This window comes from Brassica rapa, chromosome A09, assembly GCF_000309985.2.
Source record: "Brassica rapa cultivar Chiifu-401-42 chromosome A09, CAAS_Brap_v3.01, whole genome shotgun sequence".
In the NCBI taxonomy this organism is placed as follows: Eukaryota; Viridiplantae; Streptophyta; class Magnoliopsida; order Brassicales; family Brassicaceae; genus Brassica; species Brassica rapa.
The window spans coordinates 42,849,265-42,869,168 of record NC_024803.2 but is presented as its reverse complement, the minus strand read 5'-3'; the positions used below and the strand labels follow the sequence as shown (position 1 = coordinate 42,869,168).

The following is a 19,904-nucleotide window of genomic DNA, read 5'->3' as shown; positions in this document are numbered from 1 at the left end:
TTCTATAATGCTTCCATATATGATCAACTAGTGCATTTCGAAGTAAGAAATGATTCTCTTTATTTTTTATTTGTAGATTACGAGCCAAAATTTTTTGAAATCGAATATCCTCATAATATGGCTGTTGATAGTTTGATATCATCAAACGAAAAATCCTTGATCTTTAAAACGAAAGTACAACAAGCAGGGAAAAATGTCACGAGATGATTGAATTATGAATGCAAAATGAAGCAAAAAAGTTAGCTTTTAAAGAAGTAAAATAGGAAAATAAAATATTGCTAAAAAACTTAGCTTCTATCGATGATGTTAATATTCGTGAATACATTCGATCTGAACAAGAAAGAATCATACGAAAAATGCGTCAAGAGCAACAACAACAATCATCTTCAGTTACACAAAATTTGTTTGGATAATATTTTGGAGATTTTGGAGGTTCCGGAGCAAATTTACCAGACTATTAGTGTTTTTATAATATTTAAATTTGAGTAATAATTATGTCTTCATGTGTCTTTTTAATATGTTTTTATCATGGTTTTTTGTAATATTCTTATTGTTTAATTCTAGTTTTAAAATATTATAATTATTCTTGTTTCAATTTTTTTTTTTATTTAATTTCATGTGTAAAACTTAAATTTATAAAAAAATTTGAAATATTTATGAGATATAAAAGTCTTAAGGATTAAAACAATAAACAAAAAAATATTCAAGAATTATAAATATGATGTATAATTGTAAGGACCAAAATGCAAATAAAAAGATGAAACTTCAAATTTGAAGTTTTGAAAAGTGAAACTCTATATTTGGAGTTTCACTCTTCAAAACTTCAAATTTGAAGTTTTAAAGTTCATTTTTGGAGAGCAAAAAACTCTATATTTGAAGTTATAGAGTTTCTTTTGGAGATGCTCTAACTCTTCCAACTGGTTCCCTCTTTCTTTCTCACTCTTCACTTTCCCTTTCAATCAGGAAAATCCCTGTTTTCTTTCTCCTTTCTGTGTTTTTTTCTTCCCCATTACCTTAAAATCTTTATTTATCTGAGGTTTTCTTGTAAACAAACAGTCTAATCCAAGTTCAAGGGGGTTTCCCAGCTTCATTGGAGGCTGAAGTCATGAGCTTTACAAGAAGACAAGTGTTCTTTGTTCTCTCTCTTTTAGCTTTGACAATGCCGTTCTCAGCTGGAGTCACCAATCTACGAGATGGTAACAATCTCTCTCTTCTCCTGTCTGCAAGTTTCCACTTTTGGTTTTGCTTTGTCTGTTTAAATTTTATGGTTTATGAACTCAACAAACTAGATTTTGAGTTTATGTCAAAGTGAAAGCGACTTGCAACACTGTTAGTGTACACATTAGCTTTGTGCTTTAGATTGGCAGATTCTATTGCTCTGAGTCCAGACTAAAAAAACCCTAAAGTTGACACATAAGTTCTTGTTAGGGTTTAGTTCAACAGTACAACAACTCTTTGATTTTTAATATTTTTTTGGATAATTGATTTGTGATGGGTTTGTTTGATCACACTGGCTTGCCTTTGGAGGAGACCCTTGTGTAGAAAAGTGGCAAGGTGTGGTCTGTGATTCCTCAAACATCACAGAAATGTACACTCTCTCAACTCTTACTATGGTTTGCTTAAGACTCACCAAAGAATGAAGCTTTAGTCAAGTCCTGACCAGTGTGATTATTGTTGTTGGCTGCAGAAGGATACCTGGCATGAAGGTGGGTGGAGGCTTAAGTGACACCTTGGCTGATTTTTCATCAATCCAACTGGTGTAAGCAAAGCTTCTTGTTTTTCTTGATGTTTAATTTGATTTTTTTCATAATACTCTTTTCATCAAAAATCCATAGATCCGTATAAAGTACATGGAATTTTAACCGTAAACTAACTAATTACGTTGTTCTGGGATTCCGATGCGACCCTATCCCTCTAGTGAGAGCCTCATTCAGAAATCGATTCTCATTTGATGCGATCTATGGCGTGAGGTGATTATGTTTAGCTTTTATTCATTAATTGTGATTTCAAATTGATGAGATTTTCGATAATTAAGATTCGACTGGGAGAAAAAAGTTTTGGAAAATTTATTTTCTCTTAATGTAAATGTTTCCTTTTTTCCAATGCTTATAGGTCGGCTGCTCTGCATATATAAAGACACTCTCAGATCATCAATAAGGTGAGAGAGGCAAGAAAGATACAATGTTGAAAAGAAGACATGGCTCAATTTTGAAAAGACATGGCTCTGATAAGAGAAGACGTGGCTCCAGCTCGAGTGTGGAATTGGAAGTGCTACCACACGATGTGATAGAGCTCATACTCGAGAGACTTCCCGTGGAATCTCTGCGGAGATTCAGGTCTGTGTCCAAGAAGTGGATATCCACAATCGATTCCCCTCGTTTCCAGTCAAGGCAGCTGAACCTTCGCAGGCAATCACGAGGTCATGATCTCCTTTTTGTAGCCTATTACGAGGATCCTCCTGATAATGTAGCTCAACATGCCTTGGGCTCTTCTTCTTCTTGCAGATACCGTACTGTCAAGTTCCCTTTTCCGAACCTCTTGCTTTGCTATGGTAGTTGCGACGGTTTGGTTTGCCTCTTCTGTATTGACACACCCAACGTCGTGGTGAATCCCGCCACTCGATGGCATCGAAGTTTTCCTTTTTCCTCCCTGCAACGTCGTATCATCGACAAAGGACCGCCCTTTGGCAGCAACCCAATTTATGAGCTTGGATTTGGTAAAGACAAGTTGAGTGGTACTTACAAGCCTGTTTGGTTGTATAATAATTCATCCAAATTCGGACTAGACAATGTTACCACTTGTGAAGTTTTCGACTTTAGCACCCACTCCTGGAGGAACCTTGTCCCTTCTTCTCCTTATCCTATTCTCAGATTCCAGAAGCCAGTCTATTTTGACGGGTCACTCTATTGGCTCACCGACTGTGTAGAAGAAACAAAGGTTTTGTCTTTCGATCTCCACGCTGAAACTTTCCAAGTCATCTGTAAAGCTCCCTTTGCTGATGATGCACCTCGCCCAAGTAATGTAGTCTTGTTCATCCTTGATGACTGTTTGTGCGCTTCCGAGAAAACGTGGCCAACGCAAGTCATATGGTCCTTGGATTCTTCTTCAAAGACATGGAAGCAAATGTGTTCTATAGATCTCACCAATACTTTTCCTTTGTTCGACAGATACGGTCTCATGCCCTTACCCGTAGCAATCCTGGAGAAGAACAAGTTATATCTCCATGGTCGTAACTACTTGGAACCACTCATGCTACATGATCTCAATACCAAATCTTTTGAGGTAGTCTCCACACCTACCACCCCCGGAGATTGTATTTATTATTTCGAAAGTTTGTTCTCTGTTTAATTTTTCATGTTTCCTTATTTATGTATCAATCAACCATTTGTAACTTTTCACAATTTAATGTCATGCTGTAATCAGCTTTTGGTTCTTGCTCTAATCAGCTTTCTTCCCACCCGCTATTACTGTTATGTGCTGCTATATTGCTCGATCTAGATGTTTAATGGTAGTTGATATGATTGTAGCAAAGTTAGTGTTTTCGTTTCAGTAGCCTTGCATTTAAGATGCGTCTCAACTCTTTTGGAATTAGAGATCTTATAATCATACTCTTTATGAGTAATAAATTTTAACCTAAGATAACAGCTTATGTTCCTAAGATAATCACACATTCTTACCACCATGAAGGGGCAATAAGCATTGATTTACAAAAGAGCAAACATGAGTGTGGGATGAAAAATAAAGAATTTCTGACTGTGTGGGGTCAGAAATTCATTATTTCAATAAACTTTCTTCCCCTTTCATAATACAATCCATTTCAATGGTTTCATGGCCCATCAGACTGAATAGCTTGAATGTCCATATAATTTATATCTGATTATATAGCATGTTACTCTGTATCAGACTGAATAGCTTTGTATTTATCATTTGGAGTATATGATATATGTCATATATAATAGGTAAACAGAGAATGTTTTCTATTATGTTCTTGGGCAAACATAACACTTTTCTTATAGATTGCTGAAAATGATAATTCACTTCTAGTTATACCTAATGGCATTAGTAAAAGCCATTTCCATACAAAATAAAATAACACCAAGAAACTATAGTTAGATGAGCATGGCGACAAAAAAACAACATAAAATTGGGGACAAGACTCAAGAGATAGAGTGAAAGTCTTTGAATTTTTGTCCTCTGTTTCACACTAAACCCTGAACTGAGTTAAACAAAGCCGCTCGTTCTTCGAGACAAAACACACTATTACTATCTCACTCTCTCTCTCTCTCTCTCTTTCTAACTCTTCCAACTGGTTCCCTCTTTCTTTCTCACTCTTCACTTTCCCTTTCAATCAGGAAAATCCCTGTTTTTCTTTCTCCTTTCTGTGTTTTTTCCTTCCACATTACCTTAAAATTTTTATATACCTGAAGCTTTCTTGGAAACAAACAGTCTAATCCAAAAGTACAAGGGTTTTCCCAGCTTCATTGGAGGCTGAAGTCATGAGCTTTACAAGAAGACAAGTGTTCTTTGTTCTCTCTGTTTTAGCTTTGACAATGCCATTCTCGGCTGGAGTCACTAATCTACGAGATGGTAATAATCCCTCTTCTCCTGTCTGCAAGTTTCCACTTCTGGTTTTGCTTTGTCTGTTTAAATTTTTTGGTTTATTGAACTCAACAAACTAGATTTTGAGTTTATGTCAAAGTGAAAGCGACTTGCAACACTGTTAGTGTACACATTAGCTTTGTCTGTAAGGCTTTAGATTGGCAGATTCTATTGCTCTGAGTCCAGACTAAAAAACCCTAAAGTTGACATATAAGTTCTTGTTAGGGTTTAGTTTAAGAGTACTACTCTTTGATTTTTAATGTTTTTTTGGAAAGTTGATTTTTGATGGGTTTGTTTGATGTTTAACATGTTGCAGTTTCGGCGATTAATAACTTGTACATTACTTTGGGAGCACCATCTCTATCACACTGGCTTGCTTTTGGAGGAGACCCTTGTGGTGAAAAGTGGCAAGGTGTGGTCTGTGATTCTTCAAACATCACTGAAATGTATACTCTCTCAACTCTTACTATGGTTTGCTTAAGAGTCAGCTTTAGCCAAGTCCTGACCAGTGTGATTATTGTTGTTGGCTTGCAGAAGGATACCTGGCATGAAGGTGGGTGGAGGCTTAAGTGATACTTTGGCTGATTTTTCATCAATCCAAGTGATGTAAGCAAAGCTTTTTCTTGTTTCATCTTCATGTTTCTTTTGATCTTTTTCATAATACTCTTTCTCTCTTCCTTCAACTGAATGTGCAGGGACTTCAGTAACAATCATATCTCAGGGACAATTCCACAGGCTTTGCCTTCTACCATCCGTAACCTGTATGGCAACACTTGTGATTCAACCGTTTAAACAGTTAAAAAGACACTGACTCTTGTATGTGATTCCTTTTGCTTGTTTCAGCTCTCTCTCTAGCAACCGCTTCACTGGGAACATTCCCTTTACATTGTCCTTTCTATCCGACTTGTCAGAGCTGTAAGCCTTTGTCAAAGAAAAAGATACTGTTTCTTGCATCTGTGATTAGTTTCCTTTGGTTTAATGCAAGACTCTTTCCTTCAGGTCATTGGGAAACAATCTTTTATCAGGAGAGATACCAGATTACTTTCAGCAGTTATCAAAGCTGACAAAACTGTATGTTTTTCTCCTTTTTCTTTTACTCTCTTCACTGGTCTTTCACTTACACGTTTAGTTGCTAATGCAGGGACTTATCCTCTAACGTACTGGAGGGGCGTTTACCTCCCTCCATGGGAGACTTAGCGGCTCTCAAGATCCTGTAAGCTGCATAGATTTTTTTGGAATATGAAACCTTAAATACAGATTGTTACCATTGCTTCTATATCTAATGTGGTTGGACTTGCAGGTATCTACAGGACAACAAGCTCATCGGAACACTTGATGTTATAGAGGATCTTTTCTTGACCGATTTGTAATCTTCTCTTCTTTGTTCTCGACTGTCTAACCATAAAGCCAACTTCAGTAACTTACTATAGTTTTATGATATCTTGTTTTTGGTTCAGGAATGTAGCAAACAACTTATTCTCAGGACCTATACCTCCAAATCTATTAAAAGTTCCGCATTTCCAGTAAGTATACTTACTGATTATGTTTTGTTTGGTTCTTTAGCCCACTCATGTTTTATCTTCATTATAACTGCAGAAAAGATGGAACTCCATTCAACACATCAATTATAACACCGCCTCCACCTGCTGTTGTTCCTCCTCCTCCTACTACTACTACTCACCGTTCTCCTCCTCCTGTTACTCATATCCCTCCTGGTTCCACTGTTCCCCCCGCTCCGTTTGCTCCTTTTGTTCCACTCCAACTAACACCACCACTACCATCGCCACCTTTAGTTTGGTCACCACCTTCTGATAATGGAGGAGGAAGTGATCCCTGGAACTCTGTCTCAGGGCAACCTACCTTGCAAATCTCACCTCCTTCAGGTTCAGGGTCAGGAAAGTTCTGGTCCACTCAGAGAATCATTCTAGTCATCTGCTCAGTAGCCGTAATAGTTCTTGTATCCGGGCTGTGTGTTACACTTTGGAGATGTTACAGAAACAAGAAGTATAACCGTTATATCCCTGAAGCTCGTAAAGATTACCAACGACCATACTTTAACAAGCCTCCATCTCAACCAACCACCCCCTTTATGGCAAAAGGTACACTGATTCTTTTCCTTCCAAGAAGAAAAAAACAAAACTTGAGTGTTGGCTCATTGGCTTTCTTTTGTATTACAGTTTCTAGGGAGCCTATGGTTAAGCCATACGATGGATATGGAGCCGGAGACAGATTATACGGCTACCCTACGCCACCAAGGGCTGAAGAGAGCCGGAGAGCGATGCCACCTACTTCATATTACAATGTTAATGTCACACAAAAACCGCTGCAACAACCACCGAGGCGTTTCCAGTCTAATGATGCTGCTGCTACCAAGAGAACTGCTCATTTTCCTCCTGGCTTGAATACTCAATCTTCCGCTACAGTTTTCACTGTTGCTTCACTTCAGCAATACACAAACAGCTTCTCAGAAGAGCATATCATCGGTGAAGGGTCGCTTGGTAATGTATACAAAGCCGTGTTTCCTCATGGAAAGGTGTGATAGTTTCCCCCTCTTATTGTGCACTCTTATTAAAATCTTTTTATGTTTTAAAAAATCTCTGTGTGATATGTAGTTTCTTGCGGTGAGGAAGCTGAGCAATACAATCAACAATACGCAGAGCGACGGTGACTTCCTCAATCTAGTCTCAAACGTTTTGAAACTGAAACGAGGGAACATACTTGAGTTTCTTGGTTATTGTAATGAGTATGGTCAAAGGCTGCTTGTGTATGAGTACTGTCCTAATGGTTCGCTTCAAGACGCATTACATTTGGACCGCAAATTGAACAAGAAGCTCACTTGGAATGTGCGTATGAATATCGCCTTAGGAGCTGCCAAGGCACTTCAGTAAGTTAAAACAAACCTCAACCAATCTAATATTAAGAACATGTAGATGATCTTAGAGTGTTTGGTTTCAGGTTTCTTCATGAGGTGTGTCAACCACCTGTTGTACACCAGAACTTCAAGTCTTCCAAGGTTCTACTTGATGGAAAGCTCTCAGTACGCGTTGCAGACAGCGGTTTAGCTTATATGTTACCACCACGTCCAACGAGCCAGGTAATAACATATTTTTGAAGATTCCAAATCCTGACATAAGAGTGATTGATGTTTTGGTTATAAATTTTGTAGATGGCGGGTTATGCTGCTCCTGAGATTGAGTATGGAAGCTACACTTGTCAAAGCGATGTGTATAGCCTTGGGGTTGTGATGTTAGAACTGCTAACTGGAAGCAGACCATTTGACAGGTTATAGCTAACTCTAAAGAGACAAGAAAAGATTATGACACTTAAAGAGAGCAATGTCTCACTTATCTTTTGTGCAGGACAAGGCGGAGGGATCAGACACTAGCTCAGTGGGCTATACCACGGCTTCATGACATAGATGCGTTGACAAGAATGGCTGATCCGTCGTTACATGGAGCATATTCAGTGAAATCTTTGTCACGTTTTGCAGATATTATATCACGTTCTCTCCAGGTAATTTTTTTTTTTTACCATACTAGGTGAGAAAGCAATGTCAAGCAACAGTTTTTGACATACCCATTTTGACTTGTTTTATAATTTATAGATGGAACCAGGATTCAGACCGCCTGTATCAGAAATTGTCCAAGATCTTCAACGTATGATCTAAAGATATCTACAGCCTTTTAAGTTTTAAGACTACGACGCAGAATATATGTTTTATTGTTCAGATTCTTGTTTTATTGGGCATCATCAACACATCCTTTTGATGAATGTAACATATAAATATCATGATGTAACGTAATTCTTGTATTGGTTATATGTCAAACATGTCTTAGTTACTCAAATAATTGATGTTTTTTTTTGTATTTTATGTAACGAAAGAAGGTGGTTGATTAGGACACAGGAGGGCCCGTTCTTGTGCACGAAAGGTATAAGCACCAAACATGGCAAGCACTTATAAAATCATGTTGTTGTGCTCATGCTCCAAAGATAAAAAGAAAGGAATTTTATAACAACCAGATTAATCAATTTCTACCTAATAAAAATTCAGATGAATAGAATATACGCAAATGTTACAGATCATGCCAATTAGGAGCTTAACTGTGATCTTTACTAAATAACCCTATTAGTATTAGACCAACCCCAAGTTTTAGTGTTTTGATTGGTTTTTCATATTTATTTATTTACATTTACAATATGATATTTTTTTTTTGATGTGGACATAATATCTAGCGTTTAAATCCAACCAAAAATATTTTAAAAATCTAAAAACATTAATAAAAATTTGTATGCGTAGTCAAACTTCAAATGAACGATTAAACAAATACATATAACCAAATAGTTTATAATCAATCTAATCCGAATTTGTCATTTGTAGATTGGATCGTTGTCTTTGGTTATAAGAAGAAAAAAAAAATCAAATGTTTGAGATGGTATGACATTCAATCTTGAATTAAGGCCACTTCATATATATTCAAATCGAATTAGTTGATGATCAACGTCATACAATACGAGTACGACAAATCAAGGGTATTTTCGTCAGGAGAATTTACGACGAGAAAACTGGATTCACGGCCCAATGCTCTGAAGTTTTCAATGTCTTTTTTTTTTTGTATCTGACATCATAAAATAAATCAAATAATACGAACGAGAATATTTGTTTTCAAAAAAATAATGAAAAAGACAGAATCTGAAAAGGTGGGAAGAAAAGTTCATAAGGTTTTTTTTTTTGGTTATGACTCGTCTCTGTTCTTTTTTTCTTCTGCTTCGTTCGTTGTTGGTACCACTCTTTGAATCTCTCGTTTCTTTTCAAGTACTTGTTCTTTTAAACTCTTGTCATGTCATATGACATTTAAAGATCTTTGAGAGATTTGGTGTAGTGACAACTACATTTTTCAAATTTTCTCTGTTTATTTCCCATCTCCGACTTTTAATTACGGGAAGCTGGAGATTGATTCGGTTTCAGCTTCGTATGATACTACGAGACTGAAACAGAGTTGCAACAATGGCGAAGCGTGGATACAAGCTGCGTATCCTTATTACATTATTCTCTGCTTGGAAACTTAATCTCAATTACAAAGTAACAAAATTTCTCTTAATATATCTATTTATTTTCACCCCTAGCATTTATAATTTTTTTTTTGTAAACTTAGTATTTAGAATTTTGCAATGATTATTTGTATAAATGCAGCTTTAGGGGTTTATCTACATTATGTTCTCTTTTTTGGTAATCTGTTATTAACAAAATCTTGATAAGTTTTTTTTTTGGATTTTCCATGATATAAGAGACATTGTTTATTTGTATTTTCTCTGTTTTATTTTTGTCTGGATATGATTTGTTCTTTGTGTTATAAGTTATAACTTGACTTAATCTGTAAAAAAAAAAAAAGAGGAGTTCTTGGCACATTCAGCAAATGTGAATTGTCTAAGTATCGGAAAGAAGACAACACGGTTCCTTATAACCGGCGGAGATGACTGCAAGGTCAAACTCTGGTCAATCGGCAAGTCTACCTCTCTAACGGTCCGTCTCACATTTATCTCTTACTACTTGTTGCTCTTTGGTAGCAGAGTGATGCAACTTTCTTTCCTGTGTTTTCTGCAGAGTCTTTGTGGACATACAAGCCCTATTGACTCAGTAACTTTCAACTCGGAAGAAGCTTTGGTCCTCGCTGGAGCTTCTTCCGGTGTGATTAAGCTGTGGAATCTACAAGAAGCAAAGGGTAAAGCTTATATTAATTGTTAAAGTTTCAGATGGTGAGGTCTTGTTTTTTTTTTTCTAACTATTACTCTTGAAGTGTAGTGGTTCGAGGTTTTACTGGACACATATCAAACTGTTCTGCTCTTGAGTTTCATCCGTTTGGTCAATACCTTGCGTCTGGATCTAGTGACGCAACTCTAAAGATTTGGGATATCAGAAAGAAAGGATGCATCCAAACGTATAAAGGTCACACTCGTGGCATTAGTACTGTCAAATTTACTCCTGATGGGCGTTGGTTAGTGTCTGGTGGACTTGACAACGTTGTAAAGGTAAGAGCAGCAGTATCATTTTAATGTTTTTTTATCTTCTTAGTAGATGTTAGTGTAACAATGTACATTTGTTTGTTTTATGCAATAGATTTGGGATATAACTGCTGGAAAGCTCTTGCATGAGTTTAAGTTTCATGATGGACCTATCCGTTCCCTAGACTTCCACCCTCTTGAGTTTCTCCTAGCCACTGGTGAGTTTCTGACTCATTTTTAGGAGTAAACTGTTGCATACAGCCACATGTTTTGTTTTGAGGTCTTCTGATTTCATTTACTACTTCAGGTTCTGCTGACAGGACTGTGAAGTTCTGGGATTTAGAAACGTTTGAATTGATTGGATCTACTAGACCAGAGGTACCTGAGCTTGTGAAATTTTGTTTCTAATAGATTTTATCTATATTTGACTTATAACATGACTTGTTGTGGAGATATTGGTGTGAAAGAAAACCTCATAGATTGACCATATCAGAAAATGGTCATCTGATGAAGTACTAATCTAGATTTGGATTAACTTTGTAATATGTAACAAAACTTATCTTCTTCTTGGCATGTTCTGTCCGTTGTTCACAGGCCACTGGAGTTCGCTCAATTGCTTTTCATCCAGATGGAAGAACCCTTTTCTGTGGATTGGATGATAGCTTGAAGGTTTTTTTTTATTATCTTTGTGATGAACTACACAGCTTAGATGTTTATCTAGAGTCAAACGTTCATGGATTATAACGCAGGTTTATTCATGGGAACCAGTGATATGCCGGGATAGTGTTGAAATGGGATGGTCAACCCTTGGTGACTTCTGCATCAACGAAAACAAGTTCGTTGGCTGTTCATATTACCGAAACTCTGTTGGGATTTGGGTCTCAGATATATCGGTATGTCACCTATTGCACATGTCCATAAGTTCTGTGAAAGATGAATCTTGAAAACGTTTTGAAACTGTTTGTGTTGGTTTAATCTCCAGAAACTTGAGCCGTATGGAGCTGGATCTGAGGATGAGAATGAATGCATGGTGAAAAGATTCAGTGTCTTGGATGAGCAGGCTTCTGAGAGAAAGGGGTGTGGCTCAAGGGGAAGTTCATCCCCGGACTATGAGACAAAAGAGATAAAGAACATATACGTTGACTGTGAGTGAAACTGTCTTGATCAGATGTGTGCTTATAGCTTGTGCTTGGTCTGATATGAACCTCTCTTCTTTTTAAAAGCCATAGGTGGAACTTTGAAAGGGGCTATTAGGGCGAGCGAGAAGCAGAATGCAGATGACAAGTCTTCAAGAATGCATAGTGTTGTGGATAGTGATAGTGGGGAAGAATCTTCTCATTCAAGAAGTGAATCTGTCGCTTCCTCAAAAACTAATCCCGGAATGATGCTAAGACCAGCTCATGTAAGAAAGACTCTAGCAAAGTTTGAAGAATCAGCGTCTGTTCAATATGGAACTCGGAAGAAAAGCTCACAAGATATTGAAGAGGAGACACAAACTCGAAATGCTGAAGACTCAACCATCAAGGGGATTATGTACAAGTTTGAAAAAGCTTTATCATCCGAACCACCAACTGATGAAGCAACTCGTAGGTTCCATGTTCTCTTTAGTTACATTAAAATTTTAGCTTTAAGATATTTATTTTTATCTTTTTAATATCTTTGCAATCTTGCCTCAGGCATGCTGCATAAGCCACCTCGTGTACAGAGGTCATCCTATAACAACAACCACAATGAGTCAAGACGAGCAATGTCTGTTGATTCAGCGACTCTCAACAACAGCAAAGGTGGGTTGGAGTACTCAGGTAGAAACGTTGAGGATACAAATGACCAGCACAGTTCCACCAAAACTGAAAGAGTTCTTTCACCAGAAAAGCCTGGTGATGAACAGACAAGTAAGTTCTTGATTTAAAATCAAAACTATAAAGAAAGCTTTCTTAATAGTTATTGTTTTCATAACATTTAAATGTTTTCAGTAAAAGTTGTCTCCGGGAGAACACGCTCATTAGTTGAGAGGTTTGAGAGAGGAGAAAAAATTACCCATACAGAAGAAGCAGATAATACTAATGCAGTGGAGCAAGATCCGGATAAGACATCAAGACAGACAGGTGAAGCTCCTGTGGTAGTATCTACACGGCGAGCTAGAAGTACTCCAGCTCGAGTGATGCCTATTGTACTCAACATGAAATCTGATGAGCCTCCTTCAACACAACCAGCTAGGACTTCTTCAGTTCCAGTGATACTCAACCAGTCTACTAATGATGAGCCTTCTGTATCATTAACACAATCTAGAACCTCTCCAGCCCGGACATTGCCTTTGACACTCAATCAGGCAACACATATTGTTTTGTCAAGAAGACCACGTAGGACTTCCTCAGCTCGAGTAAGGCCTATGTCACTTAGTCAGGCAGTGAGCATGACATCTCATGAGTGTTCTGTAACATCAACACGTCCAGATAGGACTTCACCTGCCCGTGTAACTCAAATGCTGGCTACACCACCCACTGAGATTGATCAGGTGGCTGATATGGCTCAGGATGAGACACATTTATCATCACAAACTGATAGTGACATCACTGAGAATCTAATGCAAACTCATGAGGAGTTCTTAAGCACTCTTCAATCTAGATTGACAAAGTTACAAGTAAAGCATTCTTGTTTCTGTTCATTTCTCTGGCTACTATTTACTACAGTATTTGATTTTTTCACAAACATGCAGATTGTTAGGCATTTTTGGGAACGTAGCGATGTTAAAGGGGCAATAGGGGCTCTGAGAAAGCTGACAGATCAGTCTGTGAGCATCTCAGATTCTTAGTAGACTACATTTTTTTATTTGATGGTTGGATGTTTAGATTAGCTAACTCATATATACTGGGACAGGTTCAAGCAGATGTGATCAGTATTTTAACAGACAAGATAGAGATTCTTACATTGGATATGTTCTCTCAATTGGTCCCTGTCCTTACAAGCTTATTGGGTAGCAGGACAGAAAGGTAAATAAAGATCATATTATATTTCCACCTTAGCCATGTTGTTTTAGCTTTTGATAAACTCAACTCCAGTTTATGATTGAGGGAAGAAATAAATTTTTATAAACAGTCTTTGTGCTTTATCTGATGTCATGTTTAAGTTGAGATTGTTAAATGATTGTTCAGGCCTGTTAATGTGTCCTTGGACATGCTCTTGAAGCTTGTAGCAGTGTTCGGTACAGTTATACGCTCAACTGTCACAGCTCCAAGGATAGTCGGCGTTGATCTTCATGCGGATGAAAGGTACTCGAGTTCATGACACTCTCTTGAACCTCAGTTACTTTAATACTTTGCTCTTCATATACCAAGAGAAGTAAAAGGAATCACAATGCAGGATACAAATCTGCCAAGTTTGTTCTGCGGGACTGCACAAGATTCAAAGGATTCTTCCAATTCTCGCAAGGTAAAAACATCATAAGCATCTTGGTTTCTTCATCTTCCTAATGAATCTAACTAACTGTTGATGTTTTTAGAATCGGATTATCTTCTTATTGCTCTTGTTTTTTTTTTGGGCTCTCTCTTCTTACGTGTGAATACAGAAGAGGCGGTCTAATAACAAGAAAGGCTCAAGAACTAAACCTTGTTCTTCAACAAACATAGCCACATGCAAAGCAAACAATGATCATGGAGCTGCTCTGCAAGTTCTTTTTAACTATAAACTGCAAAGAAGCGCCTTGTGTCTCACGGAACTTTTTAATATCTGCGGATTCATATATATTAGTGAGAAAGGAAATATTTAAATCTCTAGAAGAAATACTTGGAAACTAATTTGGTATATGGTTGTAAATCAAATCATATAATTGGCCTGAGTAGCTTCAATTCTTGATTTGTTTGTTGTCATCGGTTCTCCATCAAGCAAGTGTTGCATCTAATGATTTTAAACAAAGCCTGCAACTTCTTATACCCTTCCACTGAGTTCTTTGTGATCGGTTTCTTAATGGTGTCACAGAACACTCGTATCTACAATACAGCTTGAAATAGATGTAGAGGTCATCAGTTGAATTCTGGATCAGTGTGTTAGATAAACACCACATACGCTTAACATGAAGGCCATAGCATGCCATTGCTCAATTCGCTTTGGAATCAGAGATCTTATAATCATATTCTCTGCTTTGGTTTTCTACCTCTCCTTCAGATTTTCTTCTTTTTTGCTCTCTAAAACTTAGGCATGTTCATCATCTCAAGAAAAACTTTAAACATTTCAACTAAAATAATATAATTATAGTATATAAAACAATCACACGATGAAACTAGCATATGATTTAATCCTAAACACATGTACAAATAACTAGCCCCGCAGGCATTAGGCGTCAAATGGAAATAGCTACTAAGAAAAGAGTGTCCGATCAGTCTTATGGAATTTTGTAAATAACCAAATAGTTTCCTAATCAGATGTTTTGGTGATCCTGGTCCGGTTTCGGTTCAAGTGGCAGCAACATCAGCATGGTTTTCACTAAAAATCCGGTTTAGTACCATGGCTAGTCTAAGTCCTCCCTGAACAATTCTCTTCATCACTATTGGCATCCTTGTATCGAAATACTCCTCTGCAAAAACGTATTCTAGGGAAATTAGTTTTTATTTTCTTATAGAATTATGGTATTACCCAAAAAGAGTGATTAATGTTATTCAGATCAACAAACTAAATTTTATAATCCATTATATTCAAAATTTCTTAACAATCAATCTAATCAATGCCGTTAGTTATAAGCCTAAAGTTAAGAATTCTTTGTTAAATTCAAGATTTCAGACTTTGTCATTAGTCTTTTGAATCTTAAGATATGGTTACCATATTGTCAAAGTATATTTGACAATCAGAAATCGAGGGTATTCGGTTCATTTGTTAAATAAAAACTCAAAACCGAATTCATACTACTCAACTCGTTTGGTTAAATTTATTTGATTCGATTTGTAATTAAACTAATTTTGTTTAGTAAAAGATTAAAAAAGTAAACGATGTACCTGATAATGTTACACCTGACGTCACGCCTTCATATCCATATTTACAAGCTAATTCTATACTCTCAGAAGCATACCTACAAATACATTTTCAATTTATTCATTTCACGCTATTGAACCGGTTTTCAACCCAAACAATTTAAAACTTACGTGTGTGGACAAGCGAGAAGATCGTTGCACTCTGTCCACGAAGATATATCGTCTTTCCATAATCCCTAATATTTTATGATAAACCATTATATGTATAAGTCATCGGTTACAAAACGATTACATATGAAAATCCTTGTAGAATATAGTGAATGGTGTATTACATTGGTGATGTTCTTCTCAAGATCTTCTTGGAGAAGATCCAAGTCCTTGTCGTAGTATTCTTTTAGAGCCGTGAGAATGATCTCCCTGTCCCATACCTTTACAGTTTTCTTTTCATTTAGTAATCATTTTTTATCGTAATGAAGTTTCTTCCAAGTTGTAAAAGTATTAAAAAAAAACTTACATGATGTAAATTTGATTTGTGTCTGTACCAGCGTAATTTTATCGTGTTTCCTCCTTCATCGCTTGTGAATCCGACATGCATCGGCTTTTACAAGAATATATATATATATATAAATATGTTATGCAGTAACAAGCTAGTTAGAATTAAATATCTGAAAATAACAAATATACAATAACTATATAATGTGGAATCGGGAGGAATAATAAACCTGATGAATATCTCCCACAAAATGAGACAAGAACAAAAGGGCTTCGGTCATGTTATCTGTGAGATTAAACAAGACTATAATCAGTAACAAAAAGTTTTAAAAATCCTTAAGTGAAAAACACATCAAAACGAAGCGAAATATTAACGTTTTCCTTTTTGAAAAATCGAATTATATGGAGTTAATATTTGTATATCGTTATTATAGTAAATAAATACAAAAGACCACGTACGTCGACGATCAGATATTCCTTCACTGTAATGCTGAAGCTGAGACGTGAAATTCTGTATTGCTCCGTCCACACACATATCCTTTAACCCATGTTGATCATGACAATCCCCTATTAAATTATTTACAGTATTAAAAAATCATTTTTCACATTTGTTAACTACGGCTCAAGAATGATAGAACCGGAAAGTAAAGGAGATTTCGGTTTATGGCTTACTGTCGTATTCGTAAGAGCAGGCTTGGTCAGGAGTGTCGATGTAATGGAGAGGGCTGGTCCAACGGTACTTATACCAATATCGGATCTGGTCAGGCCACACACACAATACCGATAAATCTCCTTTCACGTAATCTGGTAATAAATTCTTGACGGCATGTGCCGGTCCTGCTTCTAAAAGATTCTGTTCACACCACATAAACGCCATTAGTGTGACTTTGTAAGAACTGCCAAAGAGAATCTTTAAATTTGATACGGCTCAATATCGTATTAGTCTTAATTACTCGTATGCATAACCATATATATGAGATATATCTCCAACCTCACTCCATATTTTACTCCAAAATTGAGAAAATTAAATAAAAAATGAAGTAATAAACAAAAAATAAAAACATTGCTCTATATGGAGTGAGGTTGGAGATGCCCCTAAAAACGGATGACTAGTAAAAATGAGAAATTTTCCGGTTTTTAATAACAATAATTATTATGTCAATCATACTTTAAATTTTATTATAGGTATGTTTAATACAGTTATCATAATCATTTTTGTATATAATTAGAATTCGGGTCCATGGATTCATTTAATACACTATAGAAAATTTGATGGAGTCTGATTTCAGTGTTCAAGCAGCCGTTGCCTAAATGCTCTCAACTGCTTGTCAAACTTCATAGCAATATATATATTTTTTTCAGCAGTATTAGTTTAATCGTATACGATCTAAAATCTAAATGTATAGTTTTAAGTGATCATAAATGTCAAGGCTAAATTATATTTGCTTCGGTAACTTGTTTCATATTTCACTATTTGGATAAGTGTGTATAATATGGTGGCAACTAATATTTATTTAATTATTAGCTCTACTATTTCGGATTATCCGGTCCAAATTGACTGACAAAAGGTTAGATAATCACTACAATACTTGATTCAAATACACATAGATCATTAACTTACTTGAGCAATCCGGCATGTAAGAATGTGACCTTCTTTACTCCAACTTTGGACAGGAGTAACGGAACACAAAACTACTACACCAAATACAAGAGCCAACGTCGTGGATGATCTACAAGCCGATGCCATATCTTCAACCTTTGAATCTTTTGTGGAATGATTTCTTCTTGTGTAAAGAGTGTCTTCTTCTATGTATTCTTGTTTACAACAACTTCATAAAATTTTGCAAGCAGAACACACATAGACATTATATATATATAGAGAGAGAGACAATTTGGGATTACAAGTTAGTTTTTTTGGGTCTGAGCGGTTACGTTACATACAAGTAACATACAGATGTTGAGTTTGTGTGCAAGCAAGATATTTCGAGTCTCATACGTTCTTTTCGTAAAGTTGACAAAAGGAACACGATATATATATAACATTAAAACAAAGAGTCGTTATCTTACTGATTAAAAGCATATTCCTCAATTGTAGCAGCATCTTCCCTACGCGACATATACAACTCATTACGTAAACAAACAGCGACTAGATACTCAGATTGAATATTTGACTCAGATTGAAATAGCAGCATGCCAGCATGTTTATATTTTTTTTCTAAACCTAATATCTTTTTCATCAAACACGTCTTGGAAAAACATGAATATAGCAGAAAGTTAGACCCATAATTGGGCTCGGGGCTCGGCCCATTATTAGGGTAACAACGTCTTTTTAACAAAGTGAGCTAATTTGGTTAAGAAAAAGTTATGCCATTAACTAATTTTAGACAATTACCAAAACTGCATGCGACTCTCATTCTAATATAACAAAAAAAAACCTCCCAACAAAACCTCATCGCATCTTCCTCGTACTCAGGCAGAGAGGAGGACGAGGGTGATGATCATCATTCAAAAGCACTAAAAAGAAAAAATCACAAGAAAATAATAATTGTACATAACTAAAAAAAATAGTAAAAAAATGAATGACTTATTCTCAAATTCATTCAAGAGGAACCAGGCTCAATTTGGCGATGTTGAAGCAGGTCAAGAAACGATGAACCTCGATAAATTCTTCGAGGATGTCGAGAATGTGAAGGATGACATGAAAGGAATCGAGACTCTTTATAAGAAGCTTCAAGACTCTAACGAAGAATGCAAGACGGTTCACAATGCCAAGAAGGTGAAGGAGCTACGAGCTAAGATGGATGGAGACGTAGGTCAGGTCCTTAAGAGGGTCAAAATGATCAAGCAGAAGCTCGAAGCCCTAGAGAAAGCTAACGCTAATAGCCGTAATGTCCCTGGTTGTGGGCCCGGTTCGTCTACGGATAGGACTCGGTCGTCTGTGGTTAGCGGTCTCGGGAAGAAGCTCAAGGACTTGATGGATAGTTTCCAGGGTCTACGTTCAAGAATGAACGATGAGTACAAAGAAACCGTAGAACGCAGGTCTTTCCATTTTCGGTTTCTTGTATCGCAAGCTATTGCTATGTTTATATTCTTGTATAGAAGGATATATGACTATGTTGGAATCGGTGTAGGTATTTCACAATAACAGGAGAACAAGCTGACGAGCAAACAATTGATAACTTGATTGCAAGCGGTGAGAGTGAAAATTTTCTCCAAAAAGCGATTCAAGAGCAAGGAAGAGGTCAGATCATGGACACTATATCTGAGATTCAAGAAAGACATGATGCAGTGAAGGAGATTGAGAAGAATCTACTCGAGTTGCACCAAGTTTTCTTGGACATGGCGGCTCTAGTGGAAGCTCAAGGGCAGCAACTGAACAATATAGAGAGTCATGTGGCAAAGGCGAGCTCGTTTGTGAGAAGAGGGACTGAGCAGCTCCAAGATGCGAGGGAGTACCAAAAGAGCTCGAGGAAATGGACATGTTACGCCATTATTCTCTTTATCGTTGTCTTTATCCTTCTTCTTATTCCTGCTCTACCCCATATTATGCTCATGTTGAAGTGAAGTGGCTAGAGAGCTTGGTCTTGATTGTCACAATATCTCTTCTCTTATTCATTTTTTTTTGGCTTTATGGGATCGATGGAGAATAGTTAGACTATGGTAACAACCATGAAAAGAAATTTGTAGAAAATGTTTTGAAACACCGGTTTGTTATCACATTCTTTTTAATGCAATCCTGAGTTTTGGATGTGTTATCCTCCATCTTTAGTGTTTGATGTGACAATGTTATGTATTAGGGTTTCTATATAATTAAAAAAAACAAGTGAAACAGATCACTTCTCTCTTAGACCA

General features: G+C 36.6%; 5 protein-coding genes across 7 annotated transcripts; 4 read left to right on the top strand and 1 right to left on the bottom strand.

The window, feature by feature from the left end:
* The first annotated feature begins 884 nt into the window (after positions 1–884).
* Positions 885–8,500, top strand: LOC103843254 (protein STRUBBELIG). Of its 3 annotated transcripts, none has more exons than XM_009119953.3 (16): positions 885–1,196; positions 4,916–5,045; positions 5,134–5,205; positions 5,295–5,360; positions 5,443–5,514; positions 5,599–5,670; positions 5,741–5,812; positions 5,900–5,965; positions 6,057–6,122; positions 6,196–6,698; positions 6,777–7,132; positions 7,212–7,483; positions 7,555–7,693; positions 7,766–7,881; positions 7,959–8,112; positions 8,204–8,500. In XM_009119953.3, the coding sequence occupies exons 1-16, from the start codon at positions 1,106–1,108 to the stop codon at positions 8,264–8,266; spliced, it is 2,310 nt and encodes a 769-aa protein (XP_009118201.2). In that variant the 5' UTR covers positions 885–1,105; the 3' UTR covers positions 8,267–8,500. The 3 variants fall into 3 exon arrangements, with proteins under 3 accessions (XP_009118201.2, XP_009118204.2, XP_009118203.2); XM_009119956.3 differs by lacking the exon at positions 4,916–5,045 and adding an exon at positions 1,531–1,588; XM_009119955.3 differs by lacking the exon at positions 885–1,196 and adding an exon at positions 3,671–4,587 and having other exon boundaries at positions 8,204–8,498.
* On the top strand, positions 2,232–3,434 carry LOC108869895 (F-box protein At2g34280; the record flags this gene model as incomplete). The annotated part of the gene is made up of 2 exons (XM_018654989.2): positions 2,232–2,419; positions 2,505–3,434. Coding segments are annotated over 2 exons (1,032 nt in total), but the record flags the coding sequence as incomplete, so codon positions are not given.
* A 249-nt stretch (positions 8,501–8,749) lies between the features above and the next one.
* Positions 8,750–14,522, top strand: LOC103843250 (katanin p80 WD40 repeat-containing subunit B1 homolog). Its single transcript, XM_009119951.3, has 17 exons — positions 8,750–9,629; positions 9,990–10,120; positions 10,202–10,319; positions 10,400–10,626; positions 10,715–10,817; positions 10,907–10,977; positions 11,194–11,268; positions 11,349–11,492; positions 11,582–11,744; positions 11,823–12,185; positions 12,276–12,491; positions 12,573–13,240; positions 13,316–13,390; positions 13,477–13,589; positions 13,752–13,868; positions 13,960–14,028; positions 14,165–14,522. The coding sequence occupies exons 1-17, from the start codon at positions 9,605–9,607 to the stop codon at positions 14,223–14,225; spliced, it is 2,739 nt and encodes a 912-aa protein (XP_009118199.2). The 5' UTR covers positions 8,750–9,604; the 3' UTR covers positions 14,226–14,522.
* Positions 14,523–14,800: 278 nt separating this feature from the next.
* On the bottom strand, positions 14,801–18,060 carry LOC103843249 (endonuclease 1-like). Its single transcript, XM_018654133.2, has 9 exons — positions 17,674–18,060; positions 16,725–16,905; positions 16,512–16,619; positions 16,283–16,338; positions 16,075–16,158; positions 15,893–15,988; positions 15,732–15,796; positions 15,585–15,658; positions 14,801–15,169 (listed from the first exon to the last, which is right to left on the bottom strand). Exons 1-9 carry the CDS (start codon positions 17,797–17,799, stop codon positions 15,048–15,050), a joined length of 912 nt encoding a protein of 303 aa, XP_018509649.1. The 5' UTR covers positions 17,800–18,060; the 3' UTR covers positions 14,801–15,047.
* A 332-nt stretch (positions 18,061–18,392) lies between these two features.
* Positions 18,393–19,904, top strand: LOC103843248 (syntaxin-125). Its single transcript, XM_009119949.3, has 2 exons — positions 18,393–19,091; positions 19,184–19,904. Exons 1-2 carry the CDS (start codon positions 18,628–18,630, stop codon positions 19,614–19,616), a joined length of 897 nt encoding a protein of 298 aa, XP_009118197.2. The 5' UTR covers positions 18,393–18,627; the 3' UTR covers positions 19,617–19,904.